At 38.9% G+C, this 23,166-nt stretch overlaps 3 protein-coding genes across 4 annotated transcripts in view; all 3 read right to left on the reverse strand.

Moving 5' to 3' along the window:
* Nucleotides 1-49: 49 nt before the first annotated feature.
* mief2 (mitochondrial elongation factor 2) lies at nucleotides 50-4,862 on the reverse strand. 2 transcript variants are annotated; one of them, XM_079463052.1, is made up of 5 exons: nucleotides 4,673-4,862; nucleotides 3,123-3,270; nucleotides 2,824-2,980; nucleotides 2,341-2,642; nucleotides 50-2,265 (listed from the first exon to the last, which is right to left on the reverse strand). In XM_079463052.1, the coding sequence occupies exons 2-5, from the start codon at nucleotides 3,255-3,257 to the stop codon at nucleotides 1,486-1,488; spliced, it is 1,374 nt and encodes a 457-aa protein (XP_079319178.1). In that variant the 5' UTR covers nucleotides 3,258-3,270; nucleotides 4,673-4,862; the 3' UTR covers nucleotides 50-1,485. The 2 variants fall into 2 exon arrangements, with proteins under 2 accessions (XP_079319178.1, XP_079319179.1); XM_079463053.1 differs by lacking the exon at nucleotides 4,673-4,862 and adding an exon at nucleotides 4,453-4,662 and having other exon boundaries at nucleotides 241-2,265.
* A 2,432-nt stretch (nucleotides 4,863-7,294) lies between these two features.
* Nucleotides 7,295-10,567, reverse strand: alkbh5 (alkB homolog 5, RNA demethylase). Its single transcript, XM_079461499.1, has 5 exons — nucleotides 10,350-10,567; nucleotides 9,305-10,160; nucleotides 8,057-8,137; nucleotides 7,845-7,973; nucleotides 7,295-7,708 (listed from the first exon to the last, which is right to left on the reverse strand). Exons 2-5 carry the CDS (start codon nucleotides 9,985-9,987, stop codon nucleotides 7,516-7,518), a joined length of 1,086 nt encoding a protein of 361 aa, XP_079317625.1. The 5' UTR covers nucleotides 9,988-10,160; nucleotides 10,350-10,567; the 3' UTR covers nucleotides 7,295-7,515.
* A 901-nt stretch (nucleotides 10,568-11,468) lies between these two features.
* Nucleotides 11,469-23,166, reverse strand: part of myo15ab (myosin XVAb) — a gene marked incomplete at both ends in the record, with an annotated part of 33,236 nt that continues 21,538 nt past the window's right edge. Inside the window, 32 exons of the mRNA XM_079462743.1 lie at nucleotides 11,469-11,570; nucleotides 11,647-11,787; nucleotides 11,878-12,011; nucleotides 12,096-12,265; nucleotides 12,555-12,688; nucleotides 13,285-13,445; nucleotides 13,544-13,640; nucleotides 13,735-13,812; nucleotides 13,916-14,010; nucleotides 14,243-14,373; nucleotides 14,460-14,542; nucleotides 14,689-14,762; nucleotides 14,856-14,928; nucleotides 15,030-15,102; nucleotides 15,190-15,314; nucleotides 15,451-15,656; nucleotides 16,253-16,327; nucleotides 16,605-16,716; nucleotides 16,806-16,947; nucleotides 17,070-17,188; nucleotides 17,270-17,385; nucleotides 17,711-17,786; nucleotides 19,305-19,364; nucleotides 19,452-19,567; nucleotides 19,662-19,770; nucleotides 20,794-20,887; nucleotides 20,969-21,134; nucleotides 21,237-21,321; nucleotides 21,393-21,743; nucleotides 22,333-22,397; nucleotides 22,490-22,561; nucleotides 22,974-23,085. Coding sequence (XP_079318869.1) covers nucleotides 11,469-11,570; nucleotides 11,647-11,787; nucleotides 11,878-12,011; nucleotides 12,096-12,265; nucleotides 12,555-12,688; nucleotides 13,285-13,445; nucleotides 13,544-13,640; nucleotides 13,735-13,812; nucleotides 13,916-14,010; nucleotides 14,243-14,373; nucleotides 14,460-14,542; nucleotides 14,689-14,762; nucleotides 14,856-14,928; nucleotides 15,030-15,102; nucleotides 15,190-15,314; nucleotides 15,451-15,656; nucleotides 16,253-16,327; nucleotides 16,605-16,716; nucleotides 16,806-16,947; nucleotides 17,070-17,188; nucleotides 17,270-17,385; nucleotides 17,711-17,786; nucleotides 19,305-19,364; nucleotides 19,452-19,567; nucleotides 19,662-19,770; nucleotides 20,794-20,887; nucleotides 20,969-21,134; nucleotides 21,237-21,321; nucleotides 21,393-21,743; nucleotides 22,333-22,397; nucleotides 22,490-22,561; nucleotides 22,974-23,085 — 3,747 coding nt within the window. The remainder of the gene's footprint in view (nucleotides 11,571-11,646; nucleotides 11,788-11,877; nucleotides 12,012-12,095; nucleotides 12,266-12,554; nucleotides 12,689-13,284; nucleotides 13,446-13,543; nucleotides 13,641-13,734; nucleotides 13,813-13,915; nucleotides 14,011-14,242; nucleotides 14,374-14,459; nucleotides 14,543-14,688; nucleotides 14,763-14,855; nucleotides 14,929-15,029; nucleotides 15,103-15,189; nucleotides 15,315-15,450; nucleotides 15,657-16,252; nucleotides 16,328-16,604; nucleotides 16,717-16,805; nucleotides 16,948-17,069; nucleotides 17,189-17,269; nucleotides 17,386-17,710; nucleotides 17,787-19,304; nucleotides 19,365-19,451; nucleotides 19,568-19,661; nucleotides 19,771-20,793; nucleotides 20,888-20,968; nucleotides 21,135-21,236; nucleotides 21,322-21,392; nucleotides 21,744-22,332; nucleotides 22,398-22,489; nucleotides 22,562-22,973; nucleotides 23,086-23,166) is intronic.

The raw sequence follows: 23,166 nt of genomic DNA on the forward strand, positions 1-23,166 counted from the left end.
TAAAAAACAACCACGGTTTGTGTTGTAATAAAGGTTCATTCATATTTTACTCTAAATATGACTTTAATGACAACCCATAATAATAATAAAGACCTCTTGAAATGAATAATCTTGAATGAAAATAATATGTAATCTTGCGCGGAAAGGTATTCACCTCAAAATGAATAAATACACTAAAGAATAATTCTAGTTAAAATATCTGGACATCAAATTTGATCACAAATAAATGAGTCTGGTTCCAATATGAGAATGTATTGTGCATTCCTATTAAAATCAACAAACTGCAATTGGTTTGTTTTGATTTAAGCCCTAATAACAAAGAATACAGCTATAAAAACAAGATTCTTGAAATATTAGGAACGATACTGCTTTCATCAGATTGATACAACATATGCAAGCAACACAAAACTAAATTGTGGACAATCTTTATTTAGACACACGTCCCAGTTATAAATAGTGAGCGGCTTAGTTTCGCAATAGTGAAACAGTTACAAGTTTGCTTTAACTCTGTTCAAGAGGTTATATGAGCTGGTCTTGGTGATCCATTTACATTTTCTATTATATGCACATTATGAAAGGGGTTGCAAACCTTTAACTGCTAGAAAACGACAGTGCTAAAATACCTTATTAAAATACCCAAATTTAAAAGAAATGACCAACAATGACAACGTTTACAGATTTCCAGCAAGAGAATGTTCATCCATCAAACGTTGCACCTCGAATCCTTTAGTAAAGTTTAAACCAACACCTACATGAAAGTTACACACGCTTTTCCCTTAACAAATACATATTTGGTGGTTCATCTTATAAACAAAAACTCAAACGAGAAAGGCTGTCATCTCACAGCAAAGCATAATTTTACTGTTTTATTGCCTCTCGATTGTCCAAAGTAAACATAGTTTCACTTTATCTATGAATAAACCCATCACTGAACAATATAATTATACCGAATCTCATGTTAACTTAAGACAATACTCGACCCCCTTTCAATTTACATCCAAGCCATTCTAACATGTGTCTAGATAAGCCCTGCATAGTTAATGAACTCATTGTAAGCAAAACCTCTTATTGTGTGATCACTTCAAAATAATAAAGAATCTGTTTAAAAAGTTGCAGAAATCCCATCAGCAATTCACAAAATACTGAATGGCACAAAGATATTCTTAGACATTTCTATTTAAAGCGGTAGTTCACCCAAAAAACGAATGTCAAAGACGTGTTTCTTTAATTCACATAATATAGCAAAAAAGGCAAACCAACTGCTTCATTTGCTTTGACTCACTTTTAAGGGAAGTATTCCTTTAAAAGACCACTGCCCTAGTTTCATTGTAAACGGAAAGTCAAATGTGATGACATACGGGAAATAAATAATAACAAAAATGTCATTTTTGGAGAACTATTCCTGTAAAAGTGCATATATTACAGTTGCCACAGAGGTTAGCGTATTCATACATGTTCTACTGCGTGCATCCGTGAGTTTTATTATCATATGAGTAGTATCTCAGGTTCGGTTACAGCACAGTAAAGCATAAAGCCCATTTCATCAATGTCATCCGCAGTAAAACCCTGAAACAGATTCACGTTAGGTTTGAAATAACTAGGCAAGATTCCAGTCTCTAAATAACCAATCAGCTCAGTGATCGCCTGCAGGAACCTATCCACAAAGGCAGATTCCGACCAATCAGTGTCCTTTTCACTCATGTGCAGGATGACGTTGCCAAGATGGCTTCCGTTAAGCTTGCGTAGCGCAGGGCAGTTGCGACAAACCGCCTTTAACGTTTTCAGGCACTTCCTTCTGACCTCTGAGTCCTCTTTGTCAAGCGTTGCCAGTCTAGCCGTTTCGCTGGTGTAGAGGCTCTGGTACCAGACATAGTCAAAAGATCCAGTGATTTCTCGTTGCGCCATAAGCGTCATCTCACCGAGGCGCACTGTTGGCAAAATAGTGATATAGAAGCGTTCTCCATCGTCATACCCACATTGACTTAATCCTTGAATCTCTAGTTTGAGCTCAGGAGACCCAAGAACTGGTCTCACATCACACTCAAGTGTTCCACTTAGTGATGGCCAGTTCATAGACTCCATCACTGCCTTTCCTAGTTGTTCAGAAACAAGCCGTGACGATAAGTATACACCCAACAAGTGTCGATCCCAATAGCTCTGCCCTCGCGGGAAGAATTCGAGGTTCTCACGTCGCACCATGCAGTACTGCGGGTGTCCCACAAATGTGTCCTCTCCGGCAATAGGGGTCCACAGACTGGACTCCAACTATAACACCACACATAGATCAATAGAAACAAAAGGTAATACACAATCAAATAAACATTGTGTAGGTCTTGATACCTGTAATGGCACGATCAGGCAGGCGTGGTCAGCTTTAACCACCTGCAGGTCGTCCAGCAGCGATCCTGCTAACATCATGTCTCCCAACGGCGTGTCTAGATGTTTGGAGTGCAGGAAGGCTTGAATCTCTGTGGCGATGTCTAACGCTCGCTGCTGGGCTACACACACTTCCTCAGCTGACAGACACACTCGTGTTCTGTAGTACTGCTGCAGGCGCTCAGCAAACGTCATCGCGCAGAGATCCATGCGTCTCCGTCGCTGAGGCTCGGGGGTGGGCAGGGGGATAGGTTGGGACAGCTCCGCTAAACACACATGCAAAGTAGTAAACCAAACTTAACAAGCTTTGGGGTACAAAACAAGATCTACTGGTGTAAATCAATATACGGGTCAAATAAAAAGAATAAGAAAAAGCAAACATGTAGTCTATTAAAAACATTTTTTTTTCTTTGTGACAAAAGCGTGTTTTTATTTTCAAGCGTGTACCTTTCTTGGTCGCAGCTGCAATCTGTTTCATGACAACTCCTTCAATTCCTTTGCGGAGTAGTTTGGGTGAGGCGCTTACCAAGTTTAACTCCTCCCAGCTGTCCGTCATCTTCTTGTCAGGCTTTTCATCTGGAGGCCTGCCTGCTCGTTCTATAAGCTATAACATCATGAACAAATTATTGGAGATTCTTTGAAATAGGAACGTTTTTTCATTACAATACACTAGATTCGTTGGCTTGAAGCTAGCAAGGGATTTAAAACCAAAATCACATGGTCAAACTGTTAATATGAATAGTCACCCGTTTCACAGCCAATGTAGCAATGCCCAGCAATGCGGCTCCGCTCACCCCCAGCACCAACCGGGCATTTGACAACAGGAAGTCAATAACAGCAGCGATTCCATCTTCACCTCGTCTTTTACCAGAATAATACATCACAAGATCGTCTCTGAAAATGAAGTCAATCGAAAAGTTAATCAAACATCTGGGGGGATATAAATATAATTTGGCATCACAATACAAATAAATGTACAATGTGTATTCTATTGAGTGCTACTGGTTGAGCTGCCATGACCTGCAGCAACATATGTGTTTTCCTTCCTTTATTCATTTTTTAAATATTATTTTTTTTACTCCGTGTTTTTGCCGCTTTAAAAAACGTGTCTTTTAGGTCAAGCTTTCTTAACTCCTTTCATCATTTGAGGTTAATGTTAATATTCCGTTTAATTGAATTAACTTTCATAGGAGATTCAATTAAACCCTTAAGTATTGCCAATTCTACAACAAGTTTGAGTACGACAAAAAGAGAAATAAATCTATGAGAATTTCCTTTTTTCTTTCATATCTCTACTGTGAACCCAGTGTGCATTGGATACAAATTTGACTAATAGAAGACTAATAATGTTCGTATCACCAAGTAACATCAAACCTTACAATTGCATGACATTTCATTAAAACGAGATGGATTTGAGCTCTTTTAAATAGTGAGGACCAGTAGAAAGTCCTGTTTCCAAGTTTGTCATGACATATCCTTACATCAGTGGTTAGAGCACTGCAAAGCACTAGTAAAGCCAAGGGTATGGGTTCCATCCCACAGTCAGAAACAAATGTACAATGCAAACGTAAGTCGCTTTGGATAAAAGCTTTAATGTAAAAGTGATGTTCAGAATCGGCCCTGACGCGCACTCACGTGACAGCTCAGATCAGAAATAGCAGTGGATCTTAATGCACCTCACAGACATCAGCTGCTGTCTACATTTAGACCCATGTGGCTCGCAAACTGTCCACATATTCATACCATAATTCTGTGACCCCAGGTTTGAGATTCATATCTCGTTAACAGCTTTGCAACGTTACAAGATTTGTTTTGGACGTTAAGTGTCTTTCTTAACCAACCAATCAAATAAAACAACAACTGCAGTGAAAGGCCACAGATAGCACACTAACGTTAGATGACACAAAGCCTGCGTATAGAAGATCTTTAAACCAATCTGAGGTCAAACGAATGACCATGTTTAGATAAACACACGCGTTATGAGTTCAGATCAACTGTGCGCACGAGCTGTTTGACACGTATCACATGTAATAACAATGCCTGTCGTTTCCCTCGCTCGATGCTATATATACATACCACATTCAACGACACGGTGACGTCTATTTTGCGATTAGATGTTTTGTAGTTTTCACTAGATGACCAACAATATGAATTTAACAAACAAACAACGGTGTTGTGCTGTGTTAGCGTTTGCTAGCTTCGCTTGCTATCTATTAAAGAAAACTACATCAAACGATGACATAATAAACAGTCAACAGATAAAATGAGTTTAATAAGATTTAAAGCGACAACTTACCGTTAAAAGTGTGTTTTATTTACACAGAACCATTATGGCGGCGTGTGAACTTCAGTACGTTTGTCTACGCACTTCTGCCCCCTCAACTATTACAAACACGTCATTCGTCACTGCGACGGCTGATTGACGTATGTGTGAACCAATGAGATGTCAGTGTCTTACGACGTCATTTATTTCCGACCTATTGCGAACAAAGAGAAATGGCATAGCTTGTATTCTCATTTTAATACAGAAACAGTTATTTAAACAATCCAATTAAATTATATTTAAAAATAAATAATTAAACGTACCAATTTATTTAAAAGCTGGTTTTATTTTGTTTTCGCAGCGGCAACTTTATTTCAATATTGATTAGTAAATTTTAGGTATGTATGTATTTATTTATGTATTTTCGACAATAATTGAGTTACTGTGAAAGGTTTCATGTAATTTAAGATGATGTCAGGCCTTTGTAATGAAGACATATAAACATGTGATGAGTGCGCAGCTCTCTCGTGCCATCTAGTGAGAAGTCATACAGCCACACGGTCACGAGATTCATTTCCACGAGCTCTAGCACTTAGAAAATAAGCTGCAGGTGCTTTGATATGGTCATTTGTATTTTATGCAAATAAAGTCGTTCCTTAGAATCCGCTGTGTTTGATATTTTAATAGTTTCAGACAGTGCCGTTGAAAAACAGAGTTGCGACACTCGCATAGACGTCCGCTGGAAGAAAGCAATGCGGAAGTAACTGACCACTGCATTGGAGTCCATTCATTTCACTGTTTCCCAAACACCTTTGCAGGTAAGTTGATAAAATACATCTCTGATAAACTATTGTTTTATTTCAAGGATGTTTTCCAAACAAAATACGATTTTCCTAAGTTAAAATAGCTATAATTAAAAATTTAATAAAAATTCTGTGTGTCTGTATTATTTTTCTTTAAAGACTGCTTATGAAAATAATAAAATTTTATCTACCCTTAACCTGTATATATTATATAGAGATATCTCTTACTGAATTTTTTTTTCAGCGTTCTTTGTGGTGCAATCATTGATTTTTGTTGATAAATTACTTGTGCATTTGTATGTGAATGGCTTAATATAATTTAAAATTGGTATGATGATCAGAGAAGCATAAGAAACAGATGTATGCATACTGTTAATGTATTGCGCATTATTAATTTAAATTAAACACACAAAACTGATTAACACCGTCTCTCTAACACTCATCAGTCGAAATATTATTATACATTTAATCAACATAGTAGTCAGTGCATATATTGTGTTGGTTTTTCGTGAAATTTGTTGCGAATACAGCGTCTTCCACTGTCTCTCCTGCTTAAACCTATTCAAACAGACTGATAGTTTGGAACCATTGAGAGCTCCGTGAATCGAGTGACCATGCGGTGGCAAAATCACAGGGTGTCGCAACTCTTGTCTCAGCTATGCATTTTTACACACGCATGAGCTCTAGCAAAAGGCAGAATAAAATTCCGTTTAAGAAAGGACGCCAACTGGTGGGAATTTTTCATGCATGTTATTTGCAAAATGTAATTCATGACTATCAGATGTGGAGCAAGAATGCGCATTTTTTTCTGATATATTTCAAATGAACTACAGGTGGATAATTTAATGACTTTTTCAAATTAATTTACAAAGCAACTGAAAATAATTACTTTCATAACTACAAGGGTAGAGAATAAACATTGCCTGTGAACTTTGAGGAGAGCTAACAGATGTGAACGAACGTTTTGGTAGAAGTAGAAAAACAAATGAACATGAACTTTCTTAAATCTAAGCGAGAACACATAGCACATCAACCTTTGAGTGTTTTATTCCTTCTTTTTAAATTGCTTTCATCCCTGTACATCTCTTTAACCAAGATACCTCTCTTACCAACTGCAACAGACACATTTTTACATTTCTCCAAACTTTTCATCTGGCCTGTAAACACAGTATACAACAGAACTAAACAACACATCTCGTGGTCATAATGGCCTCATACATGTTTTGAACAACAACTCTCATGTTTGTGAAATTATGTGTCAGGTCATTACGGATCACCATGGATATCATGAGAACAATAGCTTCCATGGCAATGCCACTCATGTTATAGCGATGAGCAATTACAGGCTAATATAAAATAATAAGGGTGTTTTGTCAATGGCGCAACTAAATTTTCCCAAAAAACCTCAAGGAAGAAAAATTGAAAAAAACTGCATCTGAGAAGGATGAAACCATCTCAAGTTTGATTGGAAATACTGTGCTTATCATGCATGTCAAACTTATCTTTTGTTCTTCAGACCTTCTCAAAAGAAACATCCATATACACACCTACGCATGCAAAAGCTTCTGTACGCAATTCAAAACTACACAATGTGATTAAACTTTACCTCTTGCTTTTAACTGCGTGTCATTTAAGATTTGTCAACATTAATGTCTGAAAACGACCAATGGAAAGTACCACACAGCTACAAGCTAGTTATGCACCGATCCCTTGTGTGACTATTCTTTCAAAAATCAACCACATTTTCGTTTAAACATGTTCTTTGAATGACCTATTATGACCAGTGAGTCTGAGATGATGATGCATACAAACTTGAATGAGCTATTGGTAATCTCCCATTGAAATCCACTAGTCAGTTTAGATGTTCTTTTTATTCCATACGTTTCTTTTTAGCACACAACAAAATAAAGTGAATCTTTAAGTAACATGTTTTGATATGTCTGAAAAGATAGCTCAAGCCTCTTAATATATAAAGCATAACATCCTGCAGTCTCCACCTAATGTCTCTGTGCGCTCTCTTTTACGGTCCTCCCAATGAGCACATTTAAACACGCCTCAGTTCTGATTGTGATTTCAGTGTCGTCTCATCTTGACTCGCCGTCCGGGGGCGTGGTCGTGTGTGTCGTGAGAGTGTGTGTGGCGTGAGCTCGGCTCTCTCTCCTCGACTCTTCTCCAGGAGTTTTCTGAACCGTTGTCGCTGTGACGTCTCTGTCGTGAGGACACCGAGCGCCTCTGCAGTTCTTTGTCCATCTCCAGTACACGAGGCCTGAGAGAGGAGCACAAATGAACGCTTATTCAAACCGCAGGTATACCATGTCTGAGCAACATTCATACAAGGACTACAATTTTTTTAATTCTTTATTATTCTGTTAAAAACAGCATGAAAAAGATTTTCAAAGTACCTGTGTGCAGCATCTGGATCAGCCTTGCGGTGGGAGCGTTTGGGTTTGAGTATGTGTCGTTTCTCAAAAGAATGTAAGGATGGGCTCAGTGAATCCAGCGAGTCCAGGCGTGGGGCATCTGGTCTTGTTCTACAATAAAAGTCGATAAAACAAACTGTAATACTTTAACGCCTTTATAAGGCAAATCTGAATTTAGAAGAGGAGTAACTCACTTTCTCAGAATGATCACAGCTCTTCTCTCTTTGATGTCCTGTGGGCGTATGCAGTGCGTGATGTCATCAGCTGCATAGCCACTGAAAATGAGTGCACATTCATTACCACATGTATTTACACAAGCATAATGGTATTTCATAGTTCTACAGACACAGTACCTTGGAAAAACATTGTTTTTACCACAGCAATGCTTTGTACCGTAAAACTATGATATTCTCTAAAGCTTAAACTTTCACAGTTAACATTATGGTACATGAATAGGGCAAACACACCGTTGTATAATCTAGATAGCATATTATCAGTGGACCATAACATCACACTGTTTGTTCCACTGCCATTACGATAATATCATGGTAATCTTTTAAATTGATTGGGATTTTTAAATGAATCTGATTCGGCCGATTGTGCCACAAATTAGGCCGGTTAAGGCCGATTCACATTATGCGTCTTAAACAAAGCGGAAATCATTCTGAAAAGTTGAACAATTTTCATCTCGATGCGGCCAACGTGCCTAGAAAAATGTTCGCACCGCACGCAAAATAAAGTGACCATTTGACAAATAGCAGTGTCTGCCAACAAACATAATCCAAAAGCATGCTTCAGAATAGTTTGAGAAGGTGTTTTGAGCAGTGTATTATTACTATGAATTAGACTGCTATCTTGTACCCTGCAATAAACACTTTATCAATCTTTCTCAATGAAGTGCACGGTCTTCAATAAATGTTTAATTTAAGCAATATTCTGTATCCCTTATTATCACTTAATACAATTTTATGAGATGGAGGTGCAAAAAAGAGAACCGACCAAACATATCGGCATGATTTAAAAAATTCGGCATCGGCCAGAGGAAAACACATATTGGTCGACCTCATTAGACAAACATGGGATTCAGACAGTACCATAGTATAAATGAAGGTAATTTTGTATATTCATTGCCCTAATGGGACACGGTCATGATAATATCATGGTATTCAGTACACCACCATACGGCGGCCAATTCCACAGTAAAAGAATACAAAACTGCGTTTCCACCTGTTATTGTCGACTGTTTGGATATATCAACATGAACACAGCTAGTCTGTAAATTAGCGCATGATTGCATCTTTCCTGCATGTGGCTCAGTGCTTAGGGCACGGCAATGCAAGATCATGGGTTCAAAGGTCAATGTTTTACAGCGGCATGACAAATGGACATATCTATGTTTATATTCTACGTTTCACACACAGAGAGTATTAGTGAAAGCTCACCTGAGGATAGTGACGCTCCCGCGCCGCACGGGCAGGTGGAGCACGGGCTCGGTCACGCGAATGGGCTTGAAGTTGAACTTGCATCCGAAACAGAGCGCGCTGTCGCTGAAGAACGACACGGACACGATCGGCCGCTCGAAGATGTGAATAGGATCCACGTGGGACACGATGCAACCCCCGGGCTGGTAATCGTTAATCACAGCGCTGTTCACGAAGCCCTCCGGTACGACGCCGTGCGCGACAAGCCGATCGATGACCAGCTCGTGCACCCAGTCCGGGATCTCGTCCACCTCGCCTTTAGAGTACAAGCGCTCCTGCCCGGGGCCGCGCTTCTCTAACTGGGACCCGTACGTGTAGCCCTCCCCGAAGAAGTACTTGTTCCGGAGGGGCGCCCGGTCCACCGTGTGCTCCCGGTAGAGCCCCTCGTCTCCCTTTGCAACCACTTCGTCGATCTTGCCCTCGATGCGCGCGCATTCCTCCGGCGTGAAAATACTCGCCTGCTTTATGCCGCTTTTCACTTTGCGGGCCTCCGCGTCGCGACGCTCCTCGTACTCGCTCCCTTCGTCGTCCGACTCGCGGTGCTTGCGCTTTTCGCCGTTGCTGGGCTCAGAAACTTTTTTATAATTGTCCCTGTGAGGTGTCATTGACTTAAGCTTATCCCGGAGATCCGTAAAACCCGACATTTTCACAACCGAAGCGCAGACTTTGCGGTAAAACGATGTTATTAAGCGGGATGAACTTCAGGTCCCCATGATATATTAGCGTCGGTCACTGAAGTCGTACGTGACGTGACCAAAGACACGCTGCGCAGCTCGCGATCCGTCGGCCCGGACTGTGTATCTTGCTTACTCGTTTCCTTTAATAAAAAAGACAAATAATAAAAAAAGGTAAAAAATCGCTCCATTCACATCCAACGTGCCTCATTTCGCTACGCAACACCTCATGCTGCCTGTCAATCACAATATCCAGCAGTTCAGTCCCATAACATTAGCACGTAGCCGAGCTACGCTACCATTGACTCGAGATGGACAGAGGCGTAACTTACATGAGAATACGGTTTGATACACAAACATTTACTTCATTGTAACCGGTCCGCCGATCGGTTTACTCGACGTATCCAAAAAGAAGTAATTATACGGCCGGTGCACGAACAGAGCCGCGTAGTGACCGTAAACTCGTGTTACCAAAACTGTTAGGCAGACCGCGCATGCGCGCTTTTCCCTGCGCGTAGGCACGAGGGTCCGGGTGAGTGACAGCTAGGGCTGTTCGATTCCGGAGTTGATTATTTGCTATTTAAAATTTTTTTTTTTTTAAACACAATTATTTAAGCTTTTATTTTCCACGCTTTATTGTTTTCTGCTGTTTTAATAACAAAGTCCTTGTCCTTAAATATGTTCTGTGTCTGCGTTGTCCAACGTATCATTAATGATACAAATGCTTTTTTTTATTTTTATCCCGTTTTTTCAAAATAAAGCACACGAGAAACTATATTTGAATAACAAGTTAAACATTAAATAAAAAAACATAAAACAAGTGCCGGATTAAAGAAGGGAAAGGATGCTCTGGATGCTCCAGAGGCGAGGATGCGAGGATGGATGGATGAGGTCGGATGTGCAGGAATGAGTTATTGTCATGAATCATGTTACTCAGCAGCGTACAATCAAAATATTGTCGTTTTCAGATAGATAGATCTTGAAATCCAACAAGGAATGCCCATTACATAGTCCAGTTTCTCCAACATCCAGTACAGTCTACAGTAGATGAATGATTATCATACCATAGGTTTCAATCAATATATTTATTAAGAAAACGGTAGAAAAATACAAATTTAATGAAACAACCCTTATCTTCTTTAAGTGTGCATAGGAATGTGTAAGATTACATACATTTTGTGTTATTGTGAGCAACATTGCATCAGTGAAGGTTATAACATTTGAACAATTTAACACCCATTGTTGAGGTTCTTTTGCACGATGATGCCCAAAATCTAAGTAATTCACAATCTGTTATGCATTTAATACAAAAGTAATTATTAATATGAATTCGAACATCATCTATACATAATAAATACAATATAATTAGTGCAAACATTGCATTAAAAGGTTTATTTCAAATGAGAAATGTCCTGATTGTAAATTGTAAACAGTATTTGCATATGTGTTTGTTACAGCATGGTGATTTCACTGGGTGGGAGCGTTAGCCTCTTCTCACGGACCGAGAGCATGTTTTCAATGTGCATGGCGATCACCCGACAAAGCTCTAGACCCTACAAGCAACATTATATTGTCAATCATTCTTTTATCTTCTTTATAAGTTTATGTTATGTGTTAGTTGTGTATTACCTGTTCTAGTTGTAACTGTGTGACTCTGTGGACGGCCAAGTCCCCGATCAGGATGTCCACATAAGGATAGCTGGATCCAGTGCTGGGCCTCTGTGTTTGAGCCGACTGAATCGCCTTTAACGGGAACTTCACCTGAACTTCCTGCCAATAGATCGTCGGTAGAACAAAATGTAAAACATGTACAACATTCCCAAGGCGTTTGTGTGTTATGTGTGTGAAGGTTTTACACACGTGAGTGTCTTTGTGTAAGAAGTGCAGTCCATTTTGATTGACAGCAAGGATGCATGGCGCAGAGATGACGCTGTTGCTGCTGCTCTGGATGTAAAAGAAGGACGACCCAAACATGGGAAACGCACACACCAATCCTGAAAACAACACATACATTCAGCAACACCGTTTAACATGCATGTATGATCGTGTTGAATGGAAGCCTGATGAAAATAATTTACCCAGAAACTGAGATCTGGCCTGGTGAAGGTTCAGGCTTTGGACCGCCTGAACATGTTGGGCAACCAATTGCATCCATTGCTGGGGCCCTTGTCTGCCGAAGATCTCAACAGAGATGTACTCTGAAATCTCATGACTAAAGAAAGCGTGTGATAGAGAGAGAGTCAATGGGCTAAAATGTAAATGTATGTCCAAAGAGTATTGATATAATCAATAATGTACAAATATGATGTAAAAGTAGAGCACAGCTCGGATAATCCTGGAAGAACTGAATGAAAAACATTTGATTCATGTTAAAATCTATTCACTTTTAATTGCTTGAGTTGTGATTTTTATTAAGCATACAAAAATCGAATGTTTTAGGCTCACCAGAGCAGAAATAATAGTGACGTTAAAGGATACTCATAAGTTGCTTTAGTGAACTAAAGTAAAAATGTGAATTGTATTAAATATGAACATACATAGTAGGTGCGTAGAGACTGTCTTTGGCTCTGTGCTGAAGAGCAGCGAGTTTGGCATACTGATGAAACTGCTGGTCGCTGATCTTTCCCTGAGGCACGACATTCAACAGACCCTTCAGGTGGTCTGGCAGCACCTGCGTCCATACAAACAACATCAAAGCAATTAAAGGTACAGATATATTACAGTATAATAACTGAACATTCCTGCTTGAAGTTTATAATATTGCCACGCATGAAATATATACCGGCAAACTATAATTTAACTATACATTTTTGTCCAGGTTTTTCAGTCCACACTTAAAGGAAAGTGACCAAATACCTGACGATCGGAACAATTTTGGTATGACTAGACACACATTACAACTTGACAGAACACGTACATCTGCTGTTCATGCAACAGTTTTCATCATTAATCCATTTTTCTGCGATGCAAACCAATTTTACAAACACAGAAGAATTACTATAAAGCTTGGGTCCCTCACGCATTGCCATTTTCAAAGTAAAACCTAAAAGTAAATTTTGCGCAGCTCAGACGCTTTATGTTGCCTTGCTTTCTTAAAGGGAGAGTTCACCCTGAAATATTTGTATTCACCCTCATGTCATTCCAAATCTCAGACTTTTTTTTACTGAAAATATTTTGAGGAAATTGGCTCCCATTGACTTCCACTGGACGCCAAACCATTTCCTAAAATAGTGTGACTAATATTGTAATAAGACAGAAATGTCATGCCTGGTTAAAGTGCATGGTGACGCAAAGCTCATTGTCGAACTTGAGCGGCTGGGCCCAGATCACCCGTCTGAACCAGAAGCTGTAGTTGCTGTCTATTTGCTCCGCCTCCGTCGCAATATCCAGGATGTACTCCCTCTTATTCAGCGGCCGCACGTTCTGACCTGCAGCACAAATTCTGCTGTGAGATTCAATATTTATCATCATACTGTGAGAATGTTAATCTTATGGCGTATAATAAAGGAAGAATTCAAATCTGTGCCTCTATTGGTGACTATGAAAATGGTGTATTCGTCCATGGCTTCGATCCTTTGTAACGCCATCTCGTAACACAGCTCTTCTATCACATCTAGCGCTACCTGCCCGTACAACACAGAAATGCATTCATCATATAGCAAGCTAGACGCACAGTTAACACAGAGAAGTGTAGGTGAGAGTTCGAGACAGACATACAGTGCAGGTTTTGATCTTTATATGTCTTTCAGTTCCTCCAGGAAACAGGAAGAGCTGTCGCTTTGAGCTCCGGCCAGCCTAAAAAAGACACATTGTTACCGTTCAATATGTGTTAACGTTTGTGATGTGCGTCTATATTTGATAAGGTTGTGTTCTTGTGTTTTTGCATGCATTTATTGACCATTATGGCTTTGAGCTCCATGTTACTGGGGTAAACGCTCCTGCCTCCAAACTGAAAGGTCTTTCTCAGGTTCTGCTCGCAAGCTTTTGCAATCCCTGGAGATCACACGAAGAAAACCCATGAAAAAGGTCTTTATTAATCATGCTTCATATATCATTTTACTTAATATTTTCAAGTTTCATATAAGAATAATATTGTATTTATCTTGTATCTTTTTGGACCAAGAGGACATTGCGGTATATTTTTAAAGTACAGTTAGTAATTATAGTTACAATTTCTTTTTCGAAATGAATTTCTTTTCAGTTTCAATTTCAAGAGTATATCTACCATGAAAAAGGACTTCTGGACTTTTGCAGACGCCTTGTAGGAATTTGAGTAGGAACGGTTTCAGTACTTCAGAACAGCGATAAAATGCTGTCAGAATGTAAAGCAAACGCCAGCCTTTCTGACAGCTGTCCCTGCAACACAACAACACACAAAAATAATAAAATACACACGCAAACACAAACTCACAGTTAGGTAAATGGAGTACGTGTGGACTTACGGTTTGGAACTGGTATTAGCTGTGATTTGTTTGAGGACTTGACAATACGCCTCATCTTTCATCAGCCCAAATTCCGCTGTCAACTAAAAAAAAATGTCTTTTTGACCTATGATCGATTCCACAAGCCGAAAGTAAAACTAAAGCGAATCACTCCCTAAAGTAAAAGTCAAGGAAAACCCTAACCCAAAAAGGATTTGTCCGCTGGGTAACTGAAAAGATTGTGTTTTACCTTAAGGATGGTGCAAACCACAAACTGCTCCGACTGGCCTCTGAGTGGATGATCTCCCATGAACTTCATTATGGCTAAAACCAAACCAAACCAAACCAAAGACAAACATCAGCGTCAACTTGAGACATGCAACCAATACAAAACTCTGTCTCTGTGATACATCTCACCTAGGAAAATATCAGATGCGACACGGTTCATGTTGGGATCTGTAAAGTCTATGAGAGACTCCACTATGGGGTTCTGAAGAGAGACGGAGAGAGAGAGAGATCAATACACATGTGTTTTTTAAGTGTGTGTGTTTCGGTGTAACTGTGTAGATGTAAATATATTAAAAACATTACCTTGCTGAATTTCACCATCTCTGCAGGGTCTTTGGTTGCTTTGCTTCTGGTGGACTTATCTCTGTATGAGTTACTATTCGAACGAAAAAAAACGTACAATTCTTTGCTCTTGTAATTCATAAATACACAGCTTTTTAACATAAAGCAATACTAAATGTACCTCTTGCTTCCGTTCGACGTTCTAAAATATTTCCTGGCAAACTCCACCATGTTGTACTGGCTGTCTAGAAGAATGTTTCCTTCAACATCAGAGCTACCAAAATCCCCAAATCCATCAGAATCCAACTGTCATATAAAAAAAGAAATGAGGATCATTATTTGACACCAAGCATTCTCTGACGTATGTTTCAAAGACCAGATCTAAGAGAATCAGATATTAATGTTGTACGTTGATGTAACGTAATAAATATATAGTGTAAACCTCTAGCGATGGGTCTAGCTCATGTGCGGCAGCGGTGGATGCCACAGCGAGAGCGACGGCTCCTGACGCCGCCACCCGGCCCTGTCTGTCTCTCGGCTCGTCTCTCCTCTCTGCGGGAAGGCTCAAAAAATCAGGAGCAGCGACGGGAAGCACACAGTCCATAGGGAACGCTCCACTGCGACCCTGCACCGCCCCAAACCTCCAGCCTGGAAAACAAAAGATGAACAGATGAATAGTGCTGCTTATAGACGCACGTGGCTGGACCGAACTAACCTTCTGGTCTGTGTTTTTCGATCGGTCTGCCTAGAGGCTAATAATATAACTATTTATATTTTATTTCATGTACATTCATATTAATGATATGAATATTTTATAGTATAATCATTTAATTAAATAAACAATATGTTGAATGGATCGTGTAACTTTGTCGCAATTAGGTTTAGCCGCGTTCTTTAACTGGCAACCCAAAATAATACTGGCTAGACATACTTTTAATTTGATAGCTAATGTAATTTATTCGTTTTTTTGTTTGTTTATTCCAGAAATAATCTGCATGGACTCTATTCTTTGTGAATGTGTACTGGAAGTTACTACAGGGACTACAGATGAAATTTAGCTCTGCAGCTAAATTTCTTTTAAATAAAAAATATAAAACTTGAACCACAAAAGTGTGCATGCGCAGTAACGTTTGTTTATGTTGTTGCTTTGAAAGCATCTATAACCGCTGTGATTTTATGTAGGGTTCACCACATTTCATAAAGAACTACAAAGTTCAATTGATGTTGATATGTGAATGTCTAACCAAAATCTGATGTGTCCCTCTTTAGCTCCTCGAGGTAGATGACCTTCTTTTTCACCACACATCCATAACTCTGACCTGAAACACAATTAAACAAACACCATGAAACATTGTTTACGATTTTGTTTATGAAATACAGAACAGAAGTCATGAGACACTTTAAGAACCAATGAGATTTATTAATGACATCCTGACATATTTAAATTCAGCGCGCAGATTTGCATCTGCATTATCATTTCTGGGGTGAATTTTAGGAATAAAAATGCCACTAGATGGCAATAATACTACAGGTGCTTAAAGGAACATTTCTTCTTCCATCAATGTGTGTGTGTGTGTGTGTGTGTGTGTCTCTCACCTTCCTCCAATCCATCCATAGCCTGCAGACGAATGATATCTCCTTTATGAAAGCTGAGCCGAGCTCGGTCATCTGTGATGAAGTTCCTCTCTGCTACTACGTACTCTGAATCCTGTGGACAAGACAAGAGAAAATCTACCGTTTGACCGTCAAATCATCATTCGACAAGATACATCAATAAGAGACGAGTTCTCCTGGTACCTTCTTAAGATGAGAGATGAAAAGATCGATCATATGTTTGATCTGAGGCGCTTTGGCAGAGAAGAGAATCAGCTTTTCATTCATCAGATTAAACTCCAGCATGTTCTGGGATGGGATGGTCACAAACAAGATGTCTGTGTAGCTGAGGGAAAGAAATTATAAATTCGAAAAGTGCGAGAAATATATTGCGTTTTGGTACATTTACCGCAAAGAAGATTTTTTTTGGTCCAAATACAATCTAGGGAAATTGAATGGATAATGTACCTGTACGGCCGGAGGACTCTGAAGTAATCTGGAGCTACAGTGCTGCTCTTCACGGTCTTCAAAAGCTTGATACCAGAATGAGACACAGCCAACACCTGCACTCCTGTACCCACACTGCCCTGCAACACACACGTCAGGTTTACCACCGCCGGGACTGGACATTCGTACAATCTAAGGATCTGCCAAGATGAGGAACTCACTGAGGCGGGGAAAAGGCGAGAAAAGTAAATCTCCCATGATTCCCTGGCAGCTGATATCACAGTCTTCTTCACAGTCTCATCTTGAACAACTATGTTCGGCTCGATGTTGTATTGCGCTATAAAAACAATTGTTCCATTATTCAGACACGTTCCCAACACATAACAGAAAAATCATCAAAAACAGATTCATGAACCAGTAATGCAGGTTATAAACGTAAAGTGAACAATAATTCTATAGCATTTCTTCATTTGTTTGTGTTCATTTCAGAATTTAAAGCTGTTAACATTGGATCCAGATGTGTATTCACTAGCATAAGGAAAAAATGCTGACAAACTATACTGTTCGTTGGTAGTTCATGTTCAAGCCAATGCCTCTACTAATGTTAACAAGTACAAAAAAGTTATATAACTATTCACGTAGAACAAAACAAATTCCCTCACCTAACAAAGACTTCATCTTGTGTCTCTCGTCTTTGGTAATGCGAACACAGGCTTCTGTAAATGTGTCATTAACAATCTGAGAAAACACAGATTTAAAGATGAGAAATGAGGGCATAGAAAAACGATGTACTGTATTTACATTTACAGAACAAATGGATTTGTTCAATGCAAAATATCAAGTCTTAAATAACTATTTAAAACTTAAAAGGAAAACATGAAAATTTGTATATAATATGTATTTTTGGGGGTTAACGTATTTGAAATCATGTTAAAAGGGAAAAAATAAAAAATTTAAATGATATTAAAATCACATTAAGTTTATAAAGATTTTGTGCTTTAAGAAACAAAAAAAATGCAGTTTTTCAATAATTAAACTTGCTAAAGTTGACAAGCTCTTTTATAATACTGGTTATTATATTGGTTAAATATCAGCAACATTCACAGAAAAACATGAAGGCCAATTGTAATGATTTAAGAAAAGAAATCACAAAAAATGGTGAAACGAGGATTCAGAGATGCACCGATATATACTGTACCGTTACACAACCGGTCAAAAGGTTTTGGACACTTACTCAATTATTATTTTTAAATATGAACACATAAGTGAGTCATCAACATTATGAAATAAAACAAAGGGAACTATAGGAATTATTTTTATTTTATCATCTTCGGTTTAGTTACCTTTTGACTAGAATTTGCAGAAATGTTCTCTCATCATTTTATCAAGCAGCTTCTTTCGGTCTCACCCTGACATGCCTTTTAAACAATATTAAAGGAGTTCCCATCTGTTCGGTGCTCTTATTGGCTGCTCTTTCTTCATTATTCAAAGTCATCCATTTCAAAAACTAATTTTATGAAATAAAATGTGGGTTTCGTCACGAAAAAACCACGCTTGCATGTTTGAAAATTACATTTCTGTCTGCTAAACTAATTTCAGACATTTAAGCATACACTTTCAGATCAAACTTTTTTTTAAATAACGAGAAACATTTCACTGAAGTGTCCCTAAACATTTTGACCGGCCGTCTACGGTACTTTTTAGTGCGTTGACAAAATGTTAAATGCTCTCCTACTTGAAAGTCTCTTTGCATAAAAGTCGCTTCGGATAGAAGCATCTGCCAAATGAATAAATTAAGAGTTTGGTCCCAAAATGAGATCACGTTTAGTTATGTTATCATCTTTTTATTGTGTTTTTTTGTTATTATGGCTTAAATCAAACCAACTGAAGTTTGATTGATATTAATATTACTTTTTTATATCAGCCAATTATCAGTAACGGTCGATAAAAGCAATTTTGACACTACCAGCCAATAGTTTATAAATATCGCAAAAATCAAAGGAGGACAGAAAAATGCAATGAATAAATGATACCAAACATCACCAGTTGTGTTTAATAATAATAGTGATTATATGAATTAACAACATTAAGTCGAGAATTATGAATTGAATCTTCAGAATCCGCATAGGCAGATATCCCTCTGAATGGTATCGGTGGAGAAATGTAATATCGGTTCATCTCTAATAATATCCCATAATGACAAAAGCTGTCATACGAGATCAATACTAAAAAATATGAAATAAGGTTTTCTCCCACCTGTTTAAATATGAGGTCCAGCACTAGAGGATGATTCCAAGAGTCCTTTGGATAAAACACCTACAGCAGTTTATAAAGCAGCATTAGTGCTGATCATACACGCCAGATCAGATCATGCAGTAAATGTTATATGAAATACAAACGTACCTCTTTCCTGAGGTAGATCCTCCAGGGCACATTGGTGTAGGTGTAATACTCTTCTCTGCTGCTCCTGTGCAGTTGTGTCTGAATGCTTTCGGATTCCACTGGAAGATCTCTGGACACTGATGTGTGTGTGAGCGAGAGAGACCACTTTAAACTTTTTGTCACTTCCCTGACAGCAGTGTGTGTGAGTGTATTTGTGGTTGTGTTGATTACCGGGCGGTGGTAAGGGCGGTGGAGGCTCTGGGGCTTTCTTCTTGGTACTTTTGCTCGGTCTGAGACCTCCATCTCTGGGCACCGGAGCAGCTGGAATGGAAGCTTTTCTCTACAAAAACAGTTAACACACAAAGCATAACCTCAAATATAAGCAAAAAATAGAAACGTATTGTTTGTTAAGTGTTTTTTGTTGAGTTTTCCCAAATGAAATAAAATTTAACTTGAAATGAGTACATGAACGAATGGTTAAAAGTAGATTCAGTCGACCTGATGGAATTATATTGACCTAAATTCATTGGCAGATTTCTTCTAGTTTTACATTTTACATTTACATTTATTCATTTGGCAGACGCTTTTATCCAAAGCGACTTACAAGTAGTTTTTTACAGTGGCACATTACTGCAGAGCAATCAGGGGTAAGGTGCCTTGCTCAAGGGCCCTTCAGTCATGACCTGCTGGCACTGAGATTAGAACCAGCAACCTTCTGATCACAAGCCCAACTCTCTAACCACCAGCTGAACCTCCAGTTTTATGCAATAATTCACTTAATTCAGACTTTTTCTGAACACAAGACTTCATAACATAGGCGTTTCTCATGTAAATTGTGATTTAAGAATATAGGGTAACACTGTACTTAAAGCCTTTATGTATAATGCATTATAAATGGATACTAAAGGGTACGATGCATTATAATTGCTCATAGTGTGTGTTATAATACATTTAATGTTGTTGTAAAGAATTATAACCAAATTAAAAATGTGTTATAATTAACTGTAGTTACAATTATTAACAAGACATGCATTATAAGGCAAAATCGATACATTAAAACTACAGGAAAAAAGACAAAATTCATGCTTAAGTTCTTTAGACATTAATGTTTCTCTGTGCAGTTATTCAGATGAATCTCTGGTGCCAGTAAAAGCTTTGAATATCATTCAACTACTTTTTAGTGACCTCAAAACACAAATCTATAAGAGAAAAGCAACATGTTGAAATACAAATACATCTTAACAAAGGACTTGAGTTTATAAAACATCAAGTCCTATTGCAAATAGTTATTTTTTACACAGACACACTTTACTACTTTCATCATAATCATTTCACAAAACAAGGACAGGTAAACAGAGCTCACCTGTGGAGGAGCTGGATGGTCTTTCTTTGTTTTTAGGATGTCCATGGCTTCATCATGCGGGTTCAACTTCTTCGCAAATGCTTTACCTTCTCTCCTGGGATCAGATGCATGTCATTAATCGAGTTCACAGAATCCGATCTTACCATCTTGAAAGCATAAACACACACACACACACCTGGGTTTCTGTAGCACAGGTTCTGGGACCGGTGTTTGATATTGCTTGATGATATCCTTGATGTTGTGGCTGGGAACGATGTGCTCAGAGTTGGAGACGGAGTATTTGACCACCTCTGTGGCAGGAGCAGGTGCATTACGCATGGGCCCAGTGACCGCAACTGGAGCTGGGTGAAAGAGAGAAAGGGTTTCAAATATATATGAGAAGAAACACAACTGCATACTGTTGACTTGCTATACCTTTCAGATATACAAATATGTGAAAATACCATGTTTTTTGGCAGGCCTGTTGTCGAGTTTAATCGGTGCAGCAGGAGCTTGTTTCTTCCCCAAAGACCCGTTTGATGATGGACCCTAAAAAATAATTTATTAAAAGCTGTTATGATCTTAAAACAGATCAAGAAGAATATCTAATAGCAACATACTGGCACCTGTGTAGCCGTATTCTTCTGAGGTGAGGCGGTTCGTGCGCTGCTCTTCTTCAGGGCGTCACGCTGTCCCTCTGAGCCACCAGGGGTGGTGTTGACAGAGGTGGAGGCGACGACCGGGCGCGGGCTCATCGGGGGACTCGTGTATGCAGACAGAGGATGGGGCGCGTAAGGACTCGGGGGGAAGTTTGCGTAAGGACTGGGTGGGATGGCGGGGTAGGGGCTGGGCGGCAGGGTGCTGTAGGGCGTGGGTGGAGGGCTGGTAGGGGGGCTTGTGAGAGGGGTCATTAGAGGACTGGACACCGGGCTCGTCACCATAGCCATGGCCTGCATGGTCATCTGTTGAGCCTGATGGAGAGATGTCGAGAGAGAGCGACGCTTAAAATACTCTGAATCTACAGTATTTTTAAACTGGTGACAAACTATTATTTCATTTATAAAACAATTAAATTAAATGAGAACATTAAATTAATACATTGTTCAAATTAAATTAGTTAATAAATAAGATGATCAAATCAATGCACACCATAATCCAGAGCCATAAAAATAATTTGACTTTCTTTTATTTAAATTTGTATTGTTTATTTTCTTTTTCTATACTTTTATTGTTTATTGTTTATTGTATTGTTCACAACATTCCTTGGTATTACATAATTTCCTATTGTGGACAGCTTAACAGTAGCGTCAGGTTGATCGCATCACAGTTTTGTATTAGTTTGTCACTTATTTTATAACTTTGTTACAAAGTTTGACACTTTCAGTTCAGTAATGGTAGTAATAAGAGCTGGCGACATACCTAGATGTACACAAAACAGCATTTTAAGGACACAGAATACGCATATTTCAGACACAGTTAGGGTAATAAAAGCATTTCTTATATCACATTTACATTTAATGAACATTTTTAGATTACTGATAAAATAAAGCGCTTGTGTACCATTATAACAGCTTGCTGGTTGATGATAGTTTGATGTTGTTGGGCCAGGACAGCGTGCTGTTGGTCTGAACAAAAGAGATAAGACACAACGCTGAATGATGCTTTTCATTTTCTTTAGCACCCCTTTGAACCTGAAAAGTTTGTTCAATAGAAATACCTTGCACAGGGGGCAGAGCCACGGCCCCAGGCATGACTGGAGTGACTGGCATGGGTGGCAGAACTCTCACCGCTACACAACACACATGCAAACAAGTACCATAAACACACACCTTTTTGGGATATCCAGTGGCATCCTCATTTATAAAAAGTATAAAATAATCTTTTTTTATTGTAAAAGTGCACATTTTATCTGTATATGCATATAACCTATACCAGTGGTTCTCAAACCTTTTCGATGCAAGGCCTCTTCTGTAAAGTGCATTGCTTTGCCCCGCAAATAAAGACTTGCAATCTTGAACTTAGCATTTTAATTAAACTTATATACATTTTTTATCTTTTATATTTGATTGCATATAATACATGTCTATGTTTTATAAAATGCCACAAAATCAGTGTCCCCCCTGTATCCATCTTAAGCCCCCAGTTTGAGAACAATTGACCTGTACAATAGATGTCTATGGAATGCTCTGATTAAGATTTACCTCCAGGTTGAAGGGCAGCTGAGAAAGGGGGTCTTGCAGTTTCTTGAGCGCCATCGCCACCTACACCACCTCCACCCTTCATCCGGCCGGACAAAACTGAAGCATCCAAATCCTACACACAAATAGAGAGAACAAAAGAGCGAGAGAGAGAGAGAATACCAGCGATAGTAAGACTGCAAGCCCCAGTGAATTA

Source organism: Barbatula barbatula (assembly GCF_947034865.1).
Source record: "Barbatula barbatula genome assembly, chromosome: 8".
In the NCBI taxonomy this organism is placed as follows: domain Eukaryota; kingdom Metazoa; phylum Chordata; class Actinopteri; order Cypriniformes; family Nemacheilidae; genus Barbatula; species Barbatula barbatula.